The sequence below is a fragment of the Leuciscus leuciscus genome, assembly GCF_965113295.1.
Source record: "Leuciscus leuciscus genome assembly, chromosome: 17".
NCBI classification, from domain to species: Eukaryota; Metazoa; Chordata; class Actinopteri; order Cypriniformes; family Leuciscidae; genus Leuciscus; species Leuciscus leuciscus.
Genome location: NC_138741.1, coordinates 28,977,351 through 28,995,734, shown reverse-complemented (window position 1 = coordinate 28,995,734; position 18,384 = coordinate 28,977,351). Strand labels below are relative to the sequence as shown.

The 18,384-nt window shown below is 38.0% G+C and overlaps 1 protein-coding gene across 1 annotated transcript; it reads left to right on the top strand.

Moving 5' to 3' along the window:
- The first annotated feature begins 4,504 nt into the window (after positions 1-4,504).
- Positions 4,505-8,241, top strand: plaat1l (phospholipase A and acyltransferase 1-like). The gene is made up of 5 exons (XM_082143671.1): positions 4,505-4,670; positions 7,132-7,261; positions 7,339-7,592; positions 7,715-7,890; positions 7,978-8,241. Exons 1-4 carry the CDS (start codon positions 4,662-4,664, stop codon positions 7,778-7,780), a joined length of 459 nt encoding a protein of 152 aa, XP_081999797.1. The 5' UTR covers positions 4,505-4,661; the 3' UTR covers positions 7,781-7,890; positions 7,978-8,241.
- Positions 8,242-18,384: the final 10,143 nt, after the last annotated feature.

Below are 18,384 nucleotides of genomic sequence, written 5' to 3'. Positions count from 1 at the left end.
ACCTGTGCCTAGTATGTTATCTCCTTACATATACCTATTGAGTATAAATTCATATCACAAGTTCTTTAATATATTTTTACATAATTCCTTAATATTTAATATGGCGTACTGGCGTTAAATTTTAAAATAAATAAATACTATGCAAAATGACAAAATAACTAATCAGAAAACTTACCAAAAGTTGCTCCTTCTCTTAGCTCATTGATTCAATGATTCAAATAGACAGTAAAGGATTTCTCTTCTCTCAGGCTACTAGAAGACTTACAACTGTCAGACAGGTTGCTCACGTCACATCTACGTCATCGAGCTCAGTTTGAGTCTGCGCAGTACGCTCGGCCATCAGGAAGTGAGTGCTTCAAATTTGCTTCACTTTTCTCCATTGAAACCTATGGGGTCGCTGTGTCCAGTTTATATACTGTCTATGAGATTGAGGGGACTATGCCCCTCCCCCACTACCACCGAGCACCCTCCCATCGAGTTCGTGCTCGTCAGTGTGTGTGCACCAGATTTTCTGTGAACGCACCCGTCTCTTCAGCATCGAAGCATCATTTTCTTTTCCTTGGTTGTTTTGGACCTCCTAGCTCTGGTTGTTAACCGAGGAATTGGAAGCTTGTTAGTAGATTTTCTCTCCGCCTTCACGCTTCGTACAATCCAACACACCTGCGAACTTCAGGCGTGTGCATGTGATATTGTAACGTGTGCGAGAGGGGAGGGGGGGGATCTGTGGCGTGTGCACAAACTGTGATGAGCCCTGCGCTGATTGGACCAGAAGAACCGGGTTTTTTTTACCTAGATTTTTGCAAAACAAATAACAGGCTCCAGGTGGAGGTAGAAGAAAAACAAAACACCGTAATGGACATTCAATCACAAATTTATTAACAGTCTGACAGTCATAAACAGGACTCAGGCCATAGCTTGTCTGGAATTTTTTTTCTTAACTTAATGTTTGAAACAGCAGGTTATCAACTTAATCTATATATGAAGTGCCACTATGCATAGCCAATCACAACATTAGGCTACATGGAAAAAAACTGAATCAGAACAGGCACAAACAATAACGTGACAACTTAAACAGCAGCGGGAGTAAGGCCTATAGCCTTGCCTAATTAATTTCTTAATATTGTTTGCTAGAAACACTAATCTATCAACTTGATCTGGATCAAGTGCGGCTCTCTTTTTATTGACGATGTTCCTCCTGAGATAAGCTTTCAATTACGAGGTGTTTCTGCCCAGGCGAATGGTGAACCAAGCGGCTGAACCGGGGGTCCAGAACCGCTTTGAGAAGCATCCATTCGGTGTTGTTTTCACTGTAGCGCAGTTTGAAACTGTCGACCATCCTCGCTAAGAATGGAAATAATAAAATGAATTATTTTATGATTATGATTGAATGATTGTATCTGAAACTAATTGTTTTGTTTAGCTCGTGTTATTAACTGTCATATTTCGATAGGTTATATTAATAGGCTTGGGAAATTAGGCCGTTAATGTTAAGCATTAGCCTGTGCTAAAAGGAATAAGGAAAAGAAGACACGCCTACCTTTCATTTCTTTGATAGCTGCTCTGTGTGTTGCGTCAGGAGCGGTCAGCTGAGAGAGCATAACGTGTTGTAGAGGGAGGATGGCGGATGCTGTAGGGTAGGCATCGGTGGAGAGGGCCTGAATTGCAATTTTAAATGGTTTCAGTGTCTTTTAGTTGTTCAACCACAGACCACTCTGAAGTGTTCCAAGTGGGACATTTTCTTTTCAAAAATGACCGCGGCCACGGCTGCTTGCTGTTCGGAGGCACGGCAGATCATGTCATACGTCGTGTTCCATCTCGTGACGCAGTGATTTATCAGTCTCTCCTTTTTTAGTCCGAGAAGCTCCTGCTTTGCCTCCAACAGGCAGCAGTCAGCAGGAGACTTTCCAAAATGAGCTGCTGTCTAAGGCGAGAAAGGGCAGTATCAATAGCCCTCACCTCTAGTCCCTTGCGCACGGCTAGGTTTAACGTGTGTGCTAAGCAAGGTACATGTATGAGGCCTAAATCACGTACGGCTTTCACATAATTTTGCGCATTGTCTGTGGTGACCGCTATTACTGCTTCACGGGATATATCCCAGTCATCCAGGGTGTTGCTGATGCTCTCTGCGACATGGGCAGCTGTGTGACTTCCCCTTAGCTCTTTCGTACAAATAACGAAATTCTCTTGGTCCCATGTGTCTGAAATGAAGTGAGCTGTGACTGTCACGTAAGCATGTGTGGCCAGTGATGTCCACCCGTCTGTAGTTAGAGCGAGTTTCTTGTCCTGCAATAAGGTCTTAATGTTTTCTCGTGTGGTGTCATACAACTTTACTATGCGGGCTGACATAGTGGTGCGACATGGAATTGTGTACCGTGGCTCCAGTTCCATTATGAGGTCCTGAAACTCTTCTCCCGAAATTACACTTATAGGTCTCGTATCCCTGCAAATAAACCTTGCCATCTTATCGGTGATGGCCTTTACCCGTGCATCTGGCAAGGTGCTGACCGGTTGTGCAGGAAAGTATGCAGTCATACGATGTTGGACGCCCGATGCTTTGGACGCCCGATGCTCTGGCCGTCTGCTGTGTCTCTGACTCCGCTGCCTCATTTGGATGGTTACTCGACAGGTGAGCACGAAGTGTGTAGAACCCAAAATATTTCCAGACACTACTTTTAAGATGCGTTGGGGTTGTAATTGTCCGCTCAGGCTGGTCGTTCTGTGTGTTATCTTCCATTTTCAAAACAGGGTGGCTATTGGTATTATTTGCTTGATTTGGTCATGGGCCTACGCTACAATACGTCTAGTGCGCCCTCCACTGGATGAGATGGCAAACAATAAAATAAAAAACAAACAGTCTAATCATAGACTGTAAAAATGTGCTACACATGGCACTTTAAAAACCGGATAGTTTATTTATAGTTCGATTACAGATATTTCACGTCATGTTCGAATGCATATTTGAATATCGAATAAAAAGTGAAAGCCCTACTTCCTGGTTCTGGTAAGAACTCTAGCTCCTGCGTTTTGAACCAGCTGTAGTTTGTTTATCATGCGTGCAGGGCAACCACCCATAATAGCATTACAATAATCTAACGCATGAACTAACTGTTCCGCATTTGTCATTGAGAGCATATGATGTAATTTAGATATATTTTTAAGATGGAAGAATGCGGTTTTACAGATGCTAGAAACGTGGCTTTCAAATGAAAGATTGGTATCAAAGAGCACCCCCAGGTTCCTAACCGACGACGAAGATTTGACAGAGCAGCCATCAAGTGTTAGACAGTATTCTAGGTTATTACGTGTGGAAGTTTTTTGTCTAATAATGAGAGACTGTTTTTTCATAATTAAGTAGTAGGAAATTACTGTTTAAGATGATGATGATGATGATTTTAACCTAGTTTATATCAATAAGAAGATTGATCATCTGATTTTCGACTTATTACTGTACCTGCCCTGAAAACCTATCTTTTAAAATATCGACACCTGCTGTTCTATTTGAAGTGCCAAAAGAAAACTTTTGAGATCTCGAGCTGTTGTGGAAGCGAATCTTAGTACAGGCTCTGGTTTCTTTCCTTTGCCGCTGTCTGCACTAGGTCTTCCAATGCAATGAGCAATGTCAACATTGTTCGCCACAAAGTTATGCCCTTCCTCGACAACCAGCGCTTTGCAGATCTCCATCTACCAATGTAAAAAAAAAAAGACTATTTTTGAGTGACAAAATGCCGGTGGCCGGAAAGTTGTTCAAAAACTTTATTTTTAGTAAACTCGGTGTACAAAATGTTCTCAATGCTCGAGTTCATGAGTAGAGCCCCTGATGACACTTGAAGTAAAGTTTCATGTTGTGTCGAGCCGCCTTAGTGTTTTAAAAATAGCAATTTTTGATGCTATCATAGAAGTGCCCCAAGCATTCACATTTACATTTACATTTAGTCATTTAGCAGACTACATTTAGTCATTTAGCCATTCAAAAGGCAATTTGACCGAAAACGAAAATACGGTCAATCTTAAAAGTGGGGTTTCCATTCTAATTATGCTTTTAAACGAGTTTGCCTCGGGTAGATTCCCAAAAAGACCCTAAGTTGCATTTTGGCGAGAGTTACACTTTAAGAGAGAGATGGGCGTGATGCGTTTAGCAGCTTATTTGCATTTTGCACTTTGCTTCAACTTGATGAGCAGATGTTTCCTGATAAAAAGAGAAGTTAGGCTTTCATTTAACTCCCTTGAGAAGCTGCTGCATCAGTTAACCTGAGATGTCTCTCAAAACTTATTGCCTAATAAATTATTGCAAAAGCTAAAATAAATAAAAAGCATTTAAATGTATTTATTATCTTTCCTTTCACTTAGTACTCTTTCAGACATTGAAATATCCATATCCTATACAAAGAATCACATGTTCTCAGATAATGAAGGCCTTTTTTTGGATGTCTTTTCATGAGGCACTGAAGAATAGTTCCTGGGTGTGTGTTTAAAGAGGAGAGCATAATCTGCACATTGCTTGTTCTTGTAGGTTAGAATCTGATAGGCTTCCCCCATAAATCTCCCCTTTGAGGTTTATGAAATCAGATGTTATTAATACCTCACTGCTCTTTTAATGAAGGACTGTCTGTACGTCTCTAGTGTTTTCGACGGTAAAGGCATCGATAGCGCAGCGAACACCAATGGGACTGGTAAATATTATTTTTGTTCTGCACTCTTAGAAAAAGATGTTCTATATAGAACCTTAAAAGGTTCTGTCAGACGTTATGTAGAACCTTTTAGGGGTTCCTGTCATTTTATCGATTTAGTTTTAGTTTATGTAGTTTTAATTCATTTTTAATTATAATTAAATGTTATGAATTAAAAAGCTTGTAAACATACTTTATCACTAGAAGAAATTTAAAGAACCCATAAACATGAAAGTATTAAGCAATCATTTAAGACATTTCTCTTTATGTAGAACCTTTCTGGCATTGAGTCAAGAACCCTAGGGTTCTGTAAGTTTAGTTATTTTCCTTTTTTTGGTTGAAAACGGTGGCACCTAAAACTAAACAAGGCAAACTTTTTATGGGTTTTTGCCGTTCATTTACACGACAACAGCAATTTGGGGAGCCTGAAAATGCAAACTTCTGAAAACAATACTGTTATCGTCTCTGTGTAAACTACAAAAACACAAATTTGTGAAAATGGGTGTGTCATGCGCATGCTTATTACATGTTCAGTCTATAGGCGCGTAGTTTCTCTTTACAAAGTGTAGTTACATTTACAAAATGTACAGAATATAGTGTTTTTAGCCGTTTTCACAGATCCGTGTGAACTTTACGTTTTTCCTTTGCGTTTTTCACGTATTCACGTTTTTAGTACAATATTGTCGTGTAAACGTACCTTCTGTCTTGCCTTAGTTCTAGTTCGTTCATTAGTTGTCATAGTGTCGAATTAGTCCTCACCTGTTCCCTGTTCTGTTGATTACCTTCCTCATGTATTTAGGTTTTGTGTTGAAGGGTGTATAAACACCAGGAAAGTCCGATAGTTCACTTGCTTTGGTCCGGACCAAATACAATGTTGATTTTTTTTTGTTTGGTACGGTTTGCTTTCACACTGCTTTTTTTGCAAGTGAACCAAAATTTGTTAACAAAACCACACGTGTGCTACAGTCATCCATTCAATGGACAGGAATTCTCAAGCAGGGAAAAGCAGGAAGTGCAATAACAGGCTCAGCATGGAGATATTTCGTAATGCAATATTTGTTCTTTTACTGATTTAGTGTTTATTCTCTACAAACGCAATATGAAGAAACTAATGAGCATCATATGATACAATGTCATCTATACGATGTTATATCCTTAATTAGGATTTTGCGAAGACGAAGATTCTGGCGGAGAGAGCATGCTCTTAACTGATAAAGTTCAAACATTATTAAAAACAAGTGAACAGTCAGTAATAAAATAAGAACAAATACACAAAGTTACAAGCAGAGATAAATACTAAATAACAAAGTTACAAAGTCTAACAGTAGTATTCAGGTAGGCTACAGAAATTATTAAGCCTAAATGTAAAATAACACTTTTTTTTTACTGAAGAAAATAAGTATAGTTTCATCTTTCTTAAAGTTGTATTTTGTTATTTTAGGCCTATTAATATACATATAACACAGACAACAGTAGGAATATTGGGTGTCTGCTGTCACTTTAAGACCGAATGCATGGACCGAAAAAAATGACAAACATGACATAACCGAGAAAATACTTGCTGAGACGGGTAGACGAGTTTTAAAAAATTTTGTGTGCATGTGTGTCCGTTCAAGGGCAAGGAAACGCAAAAGAGGAATGAATTCGGTGTTCGAGCGCTGTCTGAAACGCGCCTCTCTCTCTCTCTCTTTCCTAGAGACCTAAAAACAGAGACAAAGCTTTTTTGTCTCTCTCTCTCTCTCTCTCTCTCTCTCTCTCTCTCTCTCTCTCTCTCTCTCTCTCTCTCTCTCTGTGTGCGCGAGTCCTGATTTTCGCTTCTTTTGCGCTTAAACATGTTTGAACACGTCCAAATGATAAACTTTCACTCTATGATGGTTACATTTAGTAGTTAATCCGCGAATCACATGCGTGCCGAACCGTGTGGAAGCTGGTCCGGACGGATCACAGATTAATGTAGCTTATAGGCATTTCATCACCCCAAATTACATAGTAAAAATCTGACCCTGTCAAAAAAGGCGGAGTGCTTTTTACAATTGGGTCGGTTCATGTTCACACCTTAAACGAACCGTACCAGAGTTCGTTTGGAACCGTACCGAGACCACCTCTTCAGCTGGGTCTCGGTTCGGTTGTTTGGTCCGCACCCGAGTGCGATTGCTGTATTCACACCTGCCCAAAAGATCCGCACCAAGGGGGGAAACGAACTTGAGTTCGATTCAATCGAACCAAACAAGTCAGGTGTGAATACACCCGAAGTTACATTCTAGTGTGTGTTTCTATATTGTTCCTGGTGTTTATTAAATGTTATTTCATAGTTTTTCTGCATCATGCATCTTTGTTTGCTTCATCACTACAGCTAAACTGGGACAATAGATCCCCATTGAACCCTTTTCTTTCTAAGAGTGTGATGTGATCGTGCTTTTAAAGTGTAGTTTCCTGATATCTTTACTTTTTTTCTTCTTCTCAGCATAACTCTCATCCGAAGCTTTACCCCGGAGATATTCTTGAGTTTCCCGGAAACAGTTTCTTTTCTCATTTTGGAGTTTACTATGGTGAACGGGATGGAGTTCCTTACGTGGCCCATCTGACCATCAGAGGTGAGTGTGTGTGTGTGGGCAATCTGTTAGTGTGAAATCTGAAATCTCATTCTTGGATTCAAACATCTCTCTTCAAGATTCAGACACCAAACTCCTCCTTTTCGGCCGAGCTATAAACGCCGCGGTAAAGCTTGACCCGCTTGATGTGGTCGGGAAGAGATACAGGGTAAGAAACTACTTGGATGACAAGCATCCACCTCGAGATTTCTACAATCTCATCAAGCCGGAGATCGATGACATCATGGCGAAACCCATCACCTTTGACATCCTGTTCAACAACAGCGAACATCAGGCCACAATGTTTCGATACGGGGTTAAAAAGTCAGAGCAGGTAAGAAATGTTTTCTAATTCTAAACATGATTATCATCTTTTTCATTGTAGAGTCGACTTATTACACTTGGTCTGGAAAACATCATTGGCAGTTGAGTAACATTTTTGAAAATTGTTTCCAGATTGAAAAAGTCTATTCCAAGATAGTTCCCACCTGGAAAGATTTATTTGAGAAGAAAAAGATTTAAAGGACTCGTGCTGCATGAAGACAAGAGTTCAAGATCATACAAAAACATACATTCTTTCTTAAATAATTCTTAAATGAAACAAAATATTGGAACCTACTGATGTCAAATATCGTTAGCCTCATAGCATAATTGCCTATAAGTCATGTTTTTTGTCATAAGTCAGGACGTAGGCAATTATGCTATGAGGCTAGCGATATGCAAAATTATTTGAAGTTGCGTACAGTCTGAACAAATGGAAAAACCACAATACTCTTTATTGTATTGAATGTTTTGTAATGTTTTACAATCTTCTGGTTCAAGTCTCGCATGTCTCCACAAGGAGGCGGCAGACAGTAAAAGTTTACATTGCATTGAACAACAGGAATGATAAAATGTCTTCATTAACCAGCAAAATGTTTTTTATATATTCTTTTTTTTTTTAAGTGTCTCATCCGTAACTAATATAGAACTGAAAAATTAAATGACTCTGACCTTTTATTAATGTAAATGTGATAAATAATCTGCAGATAATCATGTGCAAAAGCCAACAAACATTTGTGTCTCATCTGTAACTAGTATAGAAATTAAATTAAATGTCTCTGACCTTATGGATTTATACTATAAACATGATGAATAATCTACAGATTTTCATGTACAAAAGCTAACTAACATTTTGTAAAGCTAGAAAGTTATTAAAATGGCTTCCACGAAAACCGAGTCGTTTCTGTTCATTTTCCCCCCACTTTAGTTAAAGCTTAATTTATTTTATTTTATTAAAGCTTAATTTTATTATTATTATTTAGAAATTCCCATTAAATATCTGAGAATATCTATATTGAAGACTTTAGAATTTGGACAAAAAGCAGATAAACACCATCTGCCCAGCAGGGGGCGAATAATCATGTTGACTGATTTATGGAGAGAAAGCATGGGAACAATGATGACTGAAGAGCCTCTCATTGCTTTATTTTGGATGATCTCTGTGTTCACTGTGGCATGACAGAAAAGGATGCAGGTGTACAGTAAAAAAAGTGACGAGGGACAGTTCCCTAAACAGAGGTTCCCTAAACATGCCTGGTTCTGTGTGATAGAAAAAGGTCATAAGACCAGTGATGGGAATAACGGCGTTATAAATAAACGGCGTTACTAACGGCGTTATTTTTTTCAGTAACGAGTAATCTAACTAATTACTGCTTCCTCCATTACAACGCCGTTACCGTTACTGTCAATAAAAATGCGGCGTTACTATAATTGAGCTCACTGAAGCGGTTTTCATCCGAGTAGGCTCTCTCTCAGTCTCAGCCATAGGAGCTGCAATGTTTTTTCTCTGGTGTGTGAGTGTTTATGAGGCGCGGGACTCGACAAAAGCGAGGCGAATGCCGCGAGCGTGCTCGACAGTGCGCGAGAGAGACCGAGTGTGTCCGAGAACGTGCTCGACAGTGCGCGAGAGAGACCGAGTGTGTCCGAGAACGCGCTCGACAGTGCGCGACAGAGACCGAATGTGTCCGAGCATAAATACTTTATTTATAAATAAATTACACATATCAGCATTTGAATAATCTCTGTAGCATATTGGTATCATATGCAATGTTTAAATTAGTTTATAACATAAACTCCAAAATAACCTGCAGGGAACGTTCAAACATATTTGTTTGACGGTTGTGAGCACGTGCGTCAAACACGACTAGAATTTGGCTAAAATAACCTCTGATGATGACGTTCTCTGTAGATTAGGAAAATAAACCCCCAAAATATTATATTGTATTATTATTATTTATGTTGATACATTGTTCAGTATTATATTGAGAGCACTTTTTGTTAAACTTACAATTGTGAGGAAGAAAATACTTCATACAGAATGTCTACCAGTTGTTAAGGTGTGTGAGTTTTATCATTTTAATTATATGCACTAGTGTATGTGTATGTATATTTTTATTAGGCTACTATTTATTTATTTTTGGTAGGCTACATTTCTTAAGAAGCATAATTTATTTTTAGACTTAATTGTTGGCCAGTTGTGGTCTGTGCAATAAATATTAAAAGTTCTAAACCATCTATTGTTTTATTGTTGCACTATAGTAATGATAATATTTTAATATTTAAGTTAATAGGTGTCTCTCACATTGTCCCACAGCAACATTAAAATAGTGTAGATTAGTGTACAATGTTTTATAATAATAAGATGTTCTATTTAGTGTCAATTTCATTCATTTAACATTTCATATTGGGGGTATCCAAGAAATTTCTTATATTTAAACTTTTTTTTTTTTTTTTAAGTAACGCAATAGTTACTTTCCCTGGTAATTAGTTACTTTTGTAATGATGTAATTCAGTTACTAACGCAGTTACTTTTTGTGAGAAGTAACTAGTAACTATAACTAATTACTTTTTTTAAGTAACTTGCCCAACACTGCATAAGACTAACTATAAAAATCAACATAAAGGGAAGCCTCCCACTCTTATAGGTGCACTCGCTTATGTTGCGCCATGTTGGCTACTTAAAAATTTAAGCTAATTATTCAAATCGGGTTTAACACTAAAAGGCAGGGTTTGTGATTTGTTCTAGAAATTGTATTTTTAAGTCTATTCACATCCTGATAGTAATCACCAAGTTAAGAGGTCTAAATGTATGTGTGTGTGTATATATATATACATTTATATACCACTTAACTTGGTTATATATATATATATATACATACATACATACATACATACATACATATACATACATACATACATATACATACATACATACATACAGAGCGAGAGGATATAGATTATATATAGATTGATATGCCACACCTGTGAGGTGGATGGATTATCTCGGCAAAGGAGAAGTGCTCACTAGCACAGATTTAGACAGATTTGTGAACAATATTTGAGAGAAATAGGCCTTTTGTGTACTTAGCTTTTGTGTTCAGCTCATGAAAAATGGGGGCAAAAACAAAAGTGTTGCATTTATAATTTTAAGTGTATATATACATGCAACTGTTTTAGTAGAACTTTTACTGAAATAAAATATTAAAAAACTTAAACTTTTATTTTAATTAATTTTGTTGGTATAAACTAATGGATTTAGGTTGATACAACAATATCAAATAATATTTTTGACTTGGAATAAATGATAAAATAAATGAATTTAGATGTTATCATTTTAGGTTACCTTTCTTGTCAGTGTACGCCACTCCTACGCCATGAGACATGCACGGGCGAGTGAAGTATGTACGCAAATTCCCGCAAAAACATCCCAAGGTCTAAAATGTAAACACGTATAATAAGCTTACCTTAGTGACTCACGTTTTGGAAGAAAGGTTGATGATGTATTGACTCATTATTTAAATTTTGTTATTTTTGTCAAGTCACCTTCATTTATATATATATATATATATATATATTTTTTTTTTTTTATGCATTTGGCAGACGCTTTTATCCAAAGCGACTTACATTGCATTATCCTATACATTTATACATAGGCATGTGCAATCCCCTGGGATCGAACCCACAACCTTGCGTTGTTGACGCAATGCTCTTACCACTGAGCTACAGGAAAGCATATATAGCGCTTTTAACAATATAGATTGTTTTAAAGCAGCTTTACAGTGATAATAGGAAATTAAAGTAACAGAGATTGTTTTGTCTTTACAGCAGCTCTAGAATAAAGTTATTGTCCAGCTAAAATTAGTTTTGATTGATCCACTTCGGTCGCAACAATCATTAGTTATTAACTTAGGGGCCGCTAACGTCACCGTTCTAACAGAAAACCCTTAATTTCTCTCTGCACAAACTTTAAAAACGTGAACCTGTGAGAATGCCGATGGCGTGCACATGCGCATCACGTGTTTAGTCTATAGGTGTGCACGTTTGAATATATATGTGCGCAGGCGTGTAGTCCTTCTTTACAAACCAACCCTCAACAAACTACTTGTCTGGCCTTAAAATTTATAATACAGAATTTTTATTGCTTCTGCGAAGCCACATGAACCGGAATTATCCCGACTACGTTTTATCTTTACAGAGGTGAAGGGAAGGAGAACTTCACAGGGGAGAGACTAGTTGACATTTCTGGACTGCGTTGTTGTCGTGTCCAGGCGCAGGTCTTCCTCAGATCTGGATACGGCCTGGATCCGGCACACTGCGGTAAACCTCGGGATAAACAGAGAGACTAATATTAGCGTAGACGCCATCCTTCTTATGATGTAACAAGTACATCAGGATTTATGGGGAGTGTTCCTGGTTCTGGCTGACCTAATCTGTGCAGCCTAACATTGTAAAAGTCTATAATGTGTTGTGTGTTGCTAGGTCAAAGAGATGTGTTTTTAGTCTAGATTTGAACTGACAAAATAAAAAGATATTATATATAATAAAAAATAAAGTATAATAGTATCTCATTGATACTAAAATCACAGATACTGACATTTTCAACTATTTAAAAAATGTTTACCAAAAAAATAATAAAAACGGCATGCAAAATATCATCTGCAAGTCTTTGAATGGAGGCTGTGTGTTTGGTGGTTAAAACTGAAATAGTTACAAAAAGATTGCGAAGAAGAATAAAACATAACAAACACTAAAATGATTTAGCAGAGCAATCTTTCCTGTCCATCTCGTCCCTTTAGATGTTCATTGCTTTTAACAGCTTTTGCACAAAGTCATTGTGATGTACATGTTACTTAGGTGAGACTTCAGTGAAAGAGTCAAACTAACAGGCACTTCAAAAATCATTTGCATAATTAATTAATCTGAATCTTATTGCCATTAAGAAAGTCAATTAACTCAAACAGTTACAGTGGCAGCAAAAATACTGCCTGTCTGTCACAATGAGTTCTGTGTAATTTAGCTGTCTTGTTGTGTTAAGAATGATACTCTATTAAAAAGTTGTAGGCCTAATATTTAACTGGACTTCAATCACAAGTTTTCCACTTCATGCATTCAGATCAAAGGATACATAATTGTTTATGGAGTGAGCCAATTTATAAGCACACAAAAGACTTTGATAAAGGTAGGGATTTTGTATTACTCATACTCACTGTTTTGACAGCTTCCTTTTAAAATATTATAGAACTTGTGTGAAAATCCTTTCCGGTAATTATATGAAAGTTAAATAAAAGCAAAGAATAAACAGTCGGCAAATACTCATCTGGTATATGCATCAGTTCTTTGTAAGAAATCCGTCTGAGAATAGAAAGGCTTATCAGAGCAAAAGAAAATCACCGAACCGGAATCCCAGTTTCATCTGTTAAGGTTCTTCTCTATTGTTTGCGATATGAATGCTAGATTGAATCCCAAAATTAATTTACTGAGCAGCATTAACACACATAACAGCAGAGCTAGAGCTCAACGAAATCTCTCACGTCACTGGAAATAATTAAACCAGCACACGCAAAAGAAGAAACTATTACTGCTGCTTTTTGGATGAATATAAATACAACGAATCACTTGAACTTCTTATAGCTCCTATAAGCACAAATAATTAAAGATAAAAAAAAATCAGCTTTACACCTAAGATCAAAAAGAAATATAGACAGAGAATGCATTGAGTGTTTGAGGACTAATAGTATGGTAATTCACACTGACATGATGACTTGTTTCAGGATAAATGGACAGAAATGATGAATCAGTACAATCACACACTCATAAATGCAAACTAAATACTTTCAGTAGTCAAGTCACCTATATTTATATAGCGCTTTTAACAATATAGATTGTTTCAAAGGAAATTAAAGTAACGGATATTGTTTTGTCTTTATAGCAGCTCTAGAATAAAGTTATTGTCCAGCTAAAGTTAGTTTTGATTGATTCACTTCCGTTGCAAAGATCATTAGTTATTAACTTAGGGGCCGCTAACACGACACCGTTCAAACAGAAAACCCTTGACGCGCTCCGGCCGCTCATTCGCACAACAACAGTGCCTGGTGGCTCGAGAACGCAAACCTTGAAATAGATTCCAAGGTGCAAACCTTGACATTTTTGGAAAAAAAGGTTCTCTCTGCACAAACCTCAAACCGGCAAAAACGCAGAGGGCGTGCACATGCGCATCACGTGTTTAGTCTATAGGTGTGCACGTTTGAATATATATGTGCGCAGACGTGTAGTCCTTCTTTACAAACCAGCCCTCAACAAACTACTTGTCTGGCCTTGAAAATGTATCTGGCCTTAAAGAATTATTTATCGCTTCCGTGAAACCACGTGATCCGGAATTATCCCGACAACGCTTTATCTGTAGAGAGGTAAAGGGAGTGGAGGGAGGCCTTCACAGGGGAGAGACTAGTTGACACTTCAGGACTGTGTTGTCGTCGTGTCCAGGCACAGGTCCTTCATCAGATCTGGATACGGCCTGGATCCGGCAGACTGCGGTAAACCTCGGGATAAACAGAGACTTTTATTGGGTTTTGACTTTTATTGGGATTTATGGGGAGTGTTCCCGGTTCCGGCTGACCTAATCTATGCAGCCTAACATTGAATTATAGAAGTCTATAATGTGTTATGTGTATGCTAGGCCAAAGAGATGTGTTTTTAGTCTAGATTTAAACTGACAAAGTGTGTCTGTTCCAAAGTTTTGGTGTTAAATAGGAGAAGGATCTACCGCCTGCAGTCGATTTTGATATTCTAGGTATTGGACAGAATTCCAGGGCGTTCGTGGCTCGATTAATCGAGTCTGTTTTCCAAGATGCCCGCTGCCTGTAAACGCGTAATGTACTGTCTTTATAAAGTATCTTCTTATTAAACTGTCTGTACACTTACAACGCTCTCAATGCTTCGGTTTGCATGTAGGGACCCTCATTATGCTACCGTGTTAGTGTGAGGCTATTTTGAGCCTTGTTAGTGGTATTAACTTGCGATTTGTTTTTACTTACTCTGTGCCCCATATACTAGTGTTATGAGCTAATCTGTTTTTATAAATAAAACTCTTTACATTCGATTATCATGAAAACGCACCCCAGGGAACGATCGACTCGGTAACCATGTGTTAATTACCCCAAGGTACATTTTTCACTGGAGTTGTCCTTTAAAGGCCCACTGAAGTAACTTGGAATGCGCAGCTTTGTTTGATGCGTTGACGTAATTTCCACTGAAACAGGAAGCTAAGGTGGGACATATTGAATGGCTCCTCCCCCTTTTCAAATAGCCAATAGCGTTTACTTTAACTCACAGACTGCAAGTCGTACTTGACAGCACCATGGAAGCGAATCCGAGCGCTGATGATACGTTGGATTCAATAGTAGAGGAGTGAATAAATTCTAGCCATTTCATTCTTAACCAGAGTACAGTTGGAAAACGGTATAAAACTTGAGCATTTGAGCAACAGAACACACATCTCTAACCCATAATTGATCTGTGACGTGTCAACGCGATGTCTGGTTCGTGAACGAATCATTCTTTTGAACCGGTTCTTTTTAGTGAACCAGTCGAACCAGTTCACCAAATCGAACTGAATCGTTAAAACAGTTCACATCTTGAGTCAGCGCTGATCCACAGTATTCTAAAGTTACTCGCTTTTGGACATGCCTGATAGTCAATCCGGAGTATATTACTCCAGTAACTCCAACAGTGGACTGAACTGAGACATGTTGTGCTGAGAGAACTGATGCGCACGAGCAGCTGATACTGAGCATGCGTGTACTATCGTACGTAAAGCCATTTGGCCAGGTGGTATTTATAGCATAGGGGGTGGGAGTCACGGGACGCTTCAGATTCTAGAGAGCATTTGATTGGACAGAATATGTGATGAGAAACTAAGGTCTGCGGTGATGTCATAAAAATCCGTGATCCATTTTAGCGGAAGTGAGAGACTGTAAGTTTTGAATGCTTATATCTCCTAAATGTGAATTTTGCCATTGTTTTGGGACACACCAGCTTATTCATAACCTTAAGGCTAACATATTCATACTAAAGGCTAAAAAAAACTCACATTTTGATTTCAGGGGGCCTTTAAAGGGTTAGTTCAGCCAAAAATGTTGATCCAACCCCGTAAGACTTTCATTCATCTTCGGAACACAAATTAAGATATTTTTGATGAAATCTGAGAGCTGGCTCACTCCTTCATAGGTTTCTAGGTAATTTCATTCTGCCAGCCCAGAAAAGTTAGTTAAGACATCTTTAAAATAGTCCAAGTGACTACAGTGGCGCAACCTTAAGTTTATCAAGCGACTAGACTCCTTTTTTACCCCCTAAAATAACGACTTTATTCAACTATAAATTTTCTTCCGTGTTGGCCTCTGACGCGAGTTCAGGAGAGCGCCACGACGCATGCGTGAGAACTGAAGATGACGCTCACCATCATTTGATGGGAAAGTGTGAAAGGTAAGCCATCTATTTTGCGGCATTGGTAAAGCACTTTTACGTTTTCTTGTTGGTTTCTCTACGGACATCCAGGAAATGCACACTGTAGAACCATTTTAAACACTAGACCCATCTGCGTCATCTTCTCAGTTCTCGCGCATGCGTCGTTGCGCTCTCGTGAACGGAAGAAAATGAATAGTTGAATAAAGTCGTTATTTTTGTTTGTTTTTTGAGCACAAAAAGTATTCTCGTCGCTTGATAAACTTAAGGTTGAGCCACTGTAGTCACTTGGACTATTTTAATGATGTCTTTACTAACTTTTCTGGGCCGGCAGATGAAATTACATAGAAGCCTATAAAGGAGTCAGACAGCTCAAGCAATAATTTTCATCAAAAATATCTTAATTTGTGTTCCGAAGATGAATGAAAGTCTTACGGGGTTGGAACAACATGAGGGTGAGTAATTACTGATAGAATTTTCATTTTTGGGTGAACTAACCCTTTAAACTGGACAATGACTTTCTTCTAGAGCTGCTGTGAAGCCAAACCAATCTTTGTTGCATTATTCTCCTGCTATCACTGTAAAGCTGCTTTGAAACAATCTGTATTGTAAAAAGCACTATATAAATAATGGTGACCTGAAACAGTGTGTATTGTGCGCTATATAAATAACAGATTTGACTAGACTATCTTGAGCTTGCAGCTCATAGAAATCCTCTATTGCACGGTTCCTCAAATCTTGCTCTGATCAGGGTTGGAGCTAAACTCTGCTGGGATGTGGCCCTTCAAACACACCTGAGAAAGCTGAGAAATCACAGGTGAGTTTGATCAGGGTTGGAGCTAAACTCTGCAGGACAGCGGCCCTCCAGCACCAGATTTAAGGATCCCTGCTGTATTGCGTGCGCAACAGAAATTTGGATACAACTAATCTGCCTTTCATATGCAACATTTCTAATCAATTTGTGCAACTCACACTTGAAACAAACAGTTTCACCAATAAAGATGAATGATTTGTGGAAACGTGTGGCCCCCAAATCTGCGATCTTCATGCATCATCTGTGGGACTGAGCATTTTGACGGGGTGAATTGTCCCTTGTGCACACTAAACCTTCGAGTATCAGAAGATTCACTGATGGAGCGCCTGTCTGTTTGTGTCCTTCATCCGATGAGTATAGAGCGATACTGTCAAACAAACGTCATTGCGAAAGTGAACTGTACGCTGTAACCTGTACAGCACATCTCACGATACACATCGTTTCAAAGCAGCTTTACAGAAAACCATGATGTTAATGTTTATAATATCTCAATGCATTAGCAGATACTGTAAGAGCTGAGCGATAATAGTTTATATTTTTCAATGATGCAAACAATCATGCAGTTGAGATTTACTACAGCAAGAGTATACTGTAATTTTGCAGGTTAAGTAGAATGTACTATTTGTCCAACTTTTAATAAGGCTGGGCAATAATATAGTTTACATTTTTAAGACAATATAAAGAAAACATGCAGTTGAGAACTGCATAAGCTAGAAGATAAGTGCACTACATATTTAGTAGCTGGACTTTCATTTTTATGGTTTTGTTTGGCAAAATGAATGCATCTGATATTTAACCTGCATATGCAAATAATATATTTAATTTTTTTTACATTTATATATTTGGGAGATGCTTTTGTCCAAAGCAACCCCATGTCATGTACGACATGTAAATATTTAGTGGAACCATACATGTAAATACTTTATTTAAAACAAACACACCAATATCTAGATGCCAACAGCAGACTAAAGCAACTTTTAGGTGTGTTTAGTTTAGGGTTGATCTTTCAACATTTTTTTATTTATTTATTTATTTTTTATAATGTTTAGGCTATCTGAAAACTGACCAATACATTATATTCGTCCTGTTATCCATCCATGCTAATTAGGAAACATTTGTTTCTGGCCAGAACTTCAATAAAATATTCCATCATTACTGAAATTGCCTAAATCCAAAGCTGAATATGGTAAATAATTAAAGTGCATAATCATTAACAAGAAAGTGTAATTATCTACAAAAAGCAGAATCTTAGCAAACAGGAAGGATGTATAAACGCATGCTCTGTCCTCTGAGAGTTAGACACTGATATTCAGAACATAATTTAAGGCTATCCCATTTGAAAACAGTGACTCGCTTGTAACTGCAAAACACTGCATCCTTTGTATATGAAATGATTTCCTTTGTATATGAAATTATTTCCTTTCTGAAATGAAGCAGTCGCAGCGGTTGTAGTGGCGAGCGCCTTCCTCTCTAAACTCCATTATAAGACAGTAATCTCAGGTCAAGGCAATCAGTCTGCTTTAACAAAGAG

Excerpts from the sequence above, each read along its gene's own strand:
- plaat1l (XM_082143671.1), top strand. Across the intron at positions 7,262-7,338 it reads GGCCCATCTGACCATCAGAG|ATTCAGACACCAAACTCCTC; the intron begins GTGAGTGTGTGT and ends TCTCTCTTCAAG. Across the intron at positions 7,593-7,714 it reads GGGTTAAAAAGTCAGAGCAG|ATTGAAAAAGTCTATTCCAA; the intron begins GTAAGAAATGTT and ends AATTGTTTCCAG.